We start from the raw sequence: 7,320 nt of genomic DNA, 5'->3' as shown, positions 1-7,320 counted from the left end.
GTTATATATGCAATTGATTTATCCAGAAAACTGAAATTGCAAAATATTTCAATTTGATCGTGATTAATGAACTAAACACAAATTGCATTTAAAATTTCAATCTTCTGTGTCTACTAGAAGTGCATTAGAGATTTGATTATGGAGTGTAGAGAAGGAGGAACACCTCTGGGTTAAAAAATGTGAGCTGATTTTTGATGAGAAAATAGGTGGCGCTGATTATAGAAGGTATTCGCTTGAAATTTTACGCGCTGATTTGAAAATAACTGTATAGTAATGCTTTAAATAATGCACCGTGATAATGAAATTAGTAGTATTAAAATAATGAAACGATTAACAAAACAGAATCTCGTTAAATTAACTTTATTATTTAGCTATTTATTTGGTTTAGATAATACATACATTCTAATATGAAAAAAAAAGTAGAATCATGTAACAATAATACCGTATATAGTACCAATACTCAGGCATCACACTCAAAAAACAGTCCAACAATTCCTTAATATTCTTAGGAGTCTGGAAAAAAAATTAAGGATCTGTAGAAAATTTTGGAATATACTTAAATCATGAACCTACTGATATTTCAAGCTTTAACTAACATTGTTTGAATCGATTTCATTTAAAAAAACTTGTTCTGCATCAAATCTTGCCTCTACATTGTTCACAGCAATTTGCATCTTGTCTACTGGTTGATCAGGTATACTATTTAATGATGTTTTATGTGAAATAAATTGTGGATATTTATCGTCAGAACTTGCAGTTTTTCGGATTTTTATCAGCGGAGGCGAGATCTTTTCGATTGATGTTGATGCTGGTTTTTTTCTAATGTTAATACGATTGTCCAACTGTTGAAAAGGCTTTCGCACATTGATGGTTGGCTTCTACGGAATATTTATTAAAATTAATTAAAATTAAATTACTACTTAGTTTTTACTTTAAACCTTATACCTTTGAAGATTTATCGTCATTTATTATTTTAACCGTTTGATAGTGCAGGTTTTCTTGATTTTCTGAAAGCTACATTTAAAGTTAGTACAAATTTTGTAATATCTTTGAAGGTCAATGAAATTTTTCATAAAACTTTACTTCAATATCATATTGTCTTGGCTGTAGGTTAACTGGTACAGCATTTGGCAATAGGATCCATCGTTTCAATTCATATTCTTTGATTATTCCACCTGAATAATCAATCTTCTTCTTTAAAATGATAATCGCAGATACAATGATGTTTCGTTAAAGTCATGTTAAAAATAGAAGACCATTGTTCTAGCAGCGTAGCGTCCTATAAAATAAATTTAATGATTTTGAATTAACGTCACTGTGTTACTTATTATTTTTCAAATTTAATGAGAAATCAATGTTGATCAACAAATATTTTGGGAACATGGATAAATAATTATTGATTTTCCTCTAATGAAATTTGCTTTCCAACAGATTCAAACATGACTTACCTTTGGTATTCCAAAGAGACTTGCTTGTTTTATATTTTGAGATGAACGAATTCCACGATCTTTTAAAGAACCACTTATACATCCAGAAATACAAGTTTTCACCATGATTTTTTGTATTCTTTTTTTACTATTTTTTTAATATTTTCAAACGTTGTTTAATTCTTTTCACCACCTACATAATATTCTGTTTTCGTTAGTTTATAAAATCTGAAGCTAGTTTCAGATATAGTGTTTAACTTCAGATCTCAATCCCATAGTACAATCAGCGCCACGTATTATCCCTACAGAATTCAGACCATATTTTAAACGTACCGTCCATAAGAGATGTTCCTCCTTCTCTACACTCCATAGATTTGATGATCGGTCAGTCTGTGAATGGAAAAATTGACAAATTTGAGTTATTATTCTCGAACTACTGGTAAACATTCGATAAAATTTGAAATATATCGTGTTTCTACAAATACGGCCATACCGCTTTTTTGCACGACTTGGCGGGGACACTGCCGTGCCTACATAAATTAAATATTTTGTATTAACATTAAACATTGTTATTATATTATTATTACATTATTATTATACTAGTAATATGTAAAGTTTTCTTCCGAAAAACTCACTCTAAATCAAATAGATCCAAACCTTGTCAGCATAAATAATATTTCTCCATAGAATAAGTTCATCGAGTTATCAAGCAGATTAGCGTTGACATAGGAAACAAGTATATGTTTAATAGATGCGTAGCTTAAGAAATCTCTTAGCTTAACGAGTGAAATTGTCACATAATAGTTTCTAGAGATTACAGAAATCAACAATTCATTTTTATTTCTAGTTAGTAAATGTAAATTAATCAATAATTCATATTGAGATGGCCTGAAAGTTTTTTTCAAAACAACTTGTTGAATACTGGATCAGTTTATTATTAATTATTCAACAAATATAATCTTTCTGGTAATGGTTATTTATAAAAATCCATCCAACAAGTATCTAATCAGGAATAGGAGATACTGATACGTGGTACACAATGAGACAAACAGAATACTTTTCAGTTCATATATAAATCCCATCCACGTCAAGAATAGTTGTAGTAGGTAATAATTATTATATATATCGTTCAAGTTGTATTACTAGTTATGAATTTTTCAAATTTTAAACAAATTTTAACATGAAACTTCTACTGAAATACGCGTGCAATGTATGATGATGTTCATATATTGATATAAATAAAAATATGTAATTCTGAAATTTGAGAATGAGGTCTCTGATAATCTGATGTTTTTTGGATCACTTTGAAACAATGTTGTACAGGGCTAATTTTTTTCATTCCTTCACTTGATCAAACAAGTATAATACGTCTGTTTTTCTAAACTAATACTACTACCTCTCAATAGAGACTTTTTAAAGTTAAACACCATTTAAATTATCACTTAAGCTTCATAAATGAGACAAGCTGTGATGGAATTTTTCTAGAATTAATATCCGTGCTAGGCCACGTCATTTGATAAACTGCTGAGAATCTTCAATATTATTAAAACTACTATAACAAGTGTCAGGAACGTGATAAAGGGATAGCTAAAAAAAGTATTGAGTGAGTTGAAGAAAGCACAAGTTCTGAGCGTGGTAGTTTGGTAAACAGTTTGATTATCAGTGCTTCTGAGAGTGTTTTATCACCGGTGATGATATTTCCATAGCAGAAATTCAAAGACCTCTATCTCTATCTAAACTTAGAAAATTCATCTAAAAAAAGCATACAGTTTTGAGGAAAATTCGAGTTCAATGATCTTCAACAATCATCAAAGCCTCATTTTTTTCAGACAAATTAAATCTGATTGAATGAAATGATTATCATCGTCAAATTCGACTTTCCATAATGTCGCAGTGAATAACGCTGCAACAGCTAGTTGTTACTTTACTCAGACAATGCGATAAATCTTCATGAATTCACTAGATGTGTGGTTTTTTAGAAGTTACTGGCTGTTTTAAAACATAATTTCGAGATTTACCAATTTTGGAGTATTCTCTCCGAAATAGATTTCTTTCTAAAAAATAAGAGGTAACTTCATTGTATCTGAAATTCCATATTCAAGACAAAATATCAAAATCTATATAAATTGAACAGCAATGCTTGATTTGAGCCCAGATGAATATGTTTTTTCATAATTTTTCTTAAATATCGTTAAACGAAAACACTGAAGTACTGTACAAGAAAGTTCACCTGTGAAAATCGAAGTTGTTATATAAGGAAAGGAAAATAAAAGACGTACTTCCTTTGATATCCAAAAAAGGGAGTTTCATAAAATGGACGATCGACTGGATAATGGAATTGACGTTTATCCAAAGAAACTCAAATTCAATAAAGCAGAAAAAAGCTAAAGAGAGGAAATACGTTAGTAGTGAGTTTTTCTCTATTAGTTATATTTTCTCTCATCAAACGAAATGAGGCGTCAAACAATACATTTTTGTCTATAATTTCCGATGTAGAAACTATTCATTTTTATGATTTCACAACTATTTCACCAAATACAGGTTTGCTCGAACGTACAGGAACACACCAAATTCATATCAAATTTAATATCAATTTTGATTTTATAAAATCAGAATAATTTCACACTATAATATATATATATATATATATATATATATATATATATATATATATATATATATATATATATATATATATATATATATAATATTCTTATTATACTGTCTCATCTCACTCATATTGAGTCTGGAAAATTATCTTGAGAAAAGTCTTGTGATACGGCCGTTATTATGGTGGTATTTACATTGTTGTCAGATCTTTCCTTTTTGTGGGAAAATAATGAACTTTTTCATTTCAAATGGATAACCCTATATATTTTTCGCTTTTCGAAGTCCTTAAGAAAAGCTAATGATTCCTCATCTGATGTTCTCTATAACTAAATTCAATAATTTCGGAGTAAAGCTACCTACATTTATGGTATCTCCGCCGAAGTTGAAATAGAATAGAATTAGGTGGCGATGACTGCTACAAAAACAAATTTGACGTTCCAATAAATTATTGTTGTTGAAGTTTATTGAAAGTTACAATGGATCGTTTATCTGAAGATATTAGGATACGGTGATAGGCGTAGACGTCAATAAGAAACGTGTAATATCTTTAATATTTTATATGGCCCTCGCGATCACTCGACATGAATACTTTAGACTATTTCCTGTGAAGTCACTTGAAAAACATCGTGTATAAAACAAAACCTGCCAATAATCAGAAATTGAGAGATAGGATGTTAAATAATGCAAAATGTAGTTTTAAAAATCGCATGGCTTGTTGTATTGGAGTAAATAGAAAACATTTTGAACATCTCCTGTAATCGCTTTACGGTATGTTTTCTACAATCTATTTCACAACTGTGGATCTACTCCTAACATGACACAAACATTCAAAGATTTGTCTTCAGTTGTTGTTGATTTTCTGTGCCATGGGTTTCGTTTAACTTTTTACTAACTGACACTAGACCTTCTTAAGAGATTTATATTAGCACGTGAAGTGTTCTGGAATAATCGAATTAAATGAGTTTATTTAATCGTAGCCATCTAAATGTACAATATTTATTGTGACTTGTGACCCCTATAACTCCGAAATTATGGCATTTAGGTATAGAGAATATTTTATAAGAAATAATCAATATTTCCTAAAGATTTCTAAAAACACAAAATATATAGGATGATCCATTTGAAATAACAAAGTTTGATTTTTTCCGGAAAAAGAAAAGATCTGATAACAATGTAGATACCAACATATTATCGGCCGTATCACAATACCCTTGTAGATTAAAATTTATAAAAATCGTACAAGCCGTTTCCGAGATAATTGAGGCGTTCCATACATAAAACTCACTCTGTATAATATCCAAATCGTATTATTAAAAATATTAGTTTTTAATTCAATACATCAGCAACTTTTGTCTTAGATTGAAACTATTTTGACAATAAACTACTCTACTCAACTCTGAAATGTTTATTTAGATTTCATAAAAAATCGCTTGGTATGTTACTCTGGTATAGGGACCGTAAATATTCCAACGCTTATTTCAGCCTGAATTACGTCAGTTCAACGTACAACCGAATTGGAAACCCAATGAATTGAAATGTTATTAACCCAGGATATGTCAGTTGGTGTAAATATAACGAATAGCGGGAGATAGACAGTTTATTCCACTGAAGGTAGAATTTGATAGTCCTTTTGATGTCGTTTGTAACCGTTTGTTAGTGAATTTATCTACTTTGAATAAAATCTGTTACGTCGTTTTCAATTATGTTGTGATAAAGTGATCAATTTTGTTATTCTATAGTAAAATAGAGAAACAGACATATCAGAGTTGATAATAGAGACAGAATTATGATGAGTATGTAAAAAAATAATGATAATCGCATTCTCAGGTTTACAGTGATGATAGGAATAATAGGAATATCTTTTTATACGCATTTAAGTATAAATCATATACTGAAGCGTCCACAAAAACGTGGTTATATCTTGTGAAAAAAAATCCAATGTCTTTTCTCTTATTTTAGGAATGAAAAGGTAGTAAAATTTACTTGTGAGTTTCTTCATCCATGGAGTCAACTCTCAAATAATAAGCCAAAGTTAACATTGTTAAATGATGGTAAATAATGATAAAAATCTGTTGAGTGTGCTCAATACGAATTAGTCTAACGGAAAAAAGTGACTATCAATTTTACGAAATAAGGAGTAGTTGATTTAGTTCTGTTGTAGATGTATCAGCACAACTTACGTCGAATGTTCAGGCTGCTGTGAAAAAGTCATGAAAAATTATGAGAATGATATAACGGATCATATAAACCAATATAACTTATGGATATAAGAAAATTATGCGTTAGTTTAGTGTAGCTACAAGTCCCAGAAGAAATTGAGGACATCAGTGTAGTGAGATTAGTCTGATTAGGTTTCTTGTGTAGTCTTTTTCTGAGACTAGAGTATAAATCCTCCACCACACATCGGCAACCTGCGTTATACCTGCAGACATTTTGTACCTATGGGAAATTTGGCTTCAATAAGAGACCATCATTTAAATAACAGTATCCTTTACTCTATAAAGATAAAGTTTTGGTCAACTACTTCACAACACCAGACCATAATTTATTATCGAAATAGAAGGATTTGTGGTATAATTTGGAATATAATTACTATTACTAAAAACTGGACGAACTTGTTGGATATTTCTTTTCTATTTCACGAAACCGCCTGTCAAGTTCAGTAATATATTCATGATAACTGACTTCCGGATGCACCGCGATTAGGTCTTAGCTCCCCACATCACTTAACCGTAGTATTGCCGCCGCCAATAAAGGTTTGACCTTTCTCACCTGAGAAAGCTTTGTTTTTTCTGCAATTTAAGACTTCAGCCATGCTTCCTTATTTTTCCTTCTGATTCCAACTGCAAGTGTGGGTGACGTCAGTGATTGGGTGGCATGAATTTCAACAATTTGATTGCCCCCGAGGAGTCCCCCATGTTTATGTAGCTCTACCTCTCATTCACCAAACATATCCTTGTCATTCCAGAATCAGTTTTGTTTTGGTGATCCTGCTTCGTGATGCAATAAGTGCCATAGCACTATTCTTTCCTGTATCTCTAGCATCTCTGGTGTTGTTCCAAGTGATAAGCATATTGGTACAGTGCAATATCAAGCTGTGATATAGGTCAAAACTAAACTGAATAAATACATCCTAAGCCAACTAACTCTTGAATTGGTTGCCAATGTATGCAGGACGAGAAAACTTCAGGAATTCTAAACATTCCAATTGATGAACCACGGGTATTTCGAGCAGAACTATGGAAGAATGAAGAGGAATAAATACTGGATTCAACTTCTCAAA

General features: G+C 30.8%; 1 protein-coding gene across 8 annotated transcripts in view; it reads right to left on the bottom strand.

The window, feature by feature from the left end:
- Positions 1-344: 344 nt before the first annotated feature.
- Positions 345-7,320, bottom strand: part of LOC130448385 (uncharacterized) — a 65,958-nt gene continuing 58,982 nt past the window's right edge. Inside the window, exons 2-6 of one of the 8 annotated variants that reach the window (XR_008910326.1) lie at positions 1,449-1,817; positions 1,084-1,279; positions 946-1,014; positions 574-878; positions 345-513 (exon numbers count right to left, since the gene is read on the bottom strand). Coding sequence is in view for 1 of the 8 variants with exons in the window: in XM_056785752.1 (XP_056641730.1) it covers positions 403-513; positions 597-878; positions 946-1,014; positions 1,761-1,817 (519 nt within the window). In the remaining 7 variants the exon portion in view is untranslated. Of the gene's footprint in view, positions 879-945; positions 1,280-1,448; positions 3,822-7,320 lie in introns of those variants that run through there. The other 7 variants (XR_008910325.1, XR_008910323.1, XR_008910324.1 and 4 more) reach the window with 7 other exon arrangements.

This window comes from Diorhabda sublineata, chromosome 1, assembly GCF_026230105.1.
Source record: "Diorhabda sublineata isolate icDioSubl1.1 chromosome 1, icDioSubl1.1, whole genome shotgun sequence".
In the NCBI taxonomy this organism is placed as follows: Eukaryota; Metazoa; Arthropoda; class Insecta; order Coleoptera; family Chrysomelidae; genus Diorhabda; species Diorhabda sublineata.
Note: the sequence above shows the minus strand (reverse complement) of the source record. Positions and strands in the feature narration are given on the sequence as shown.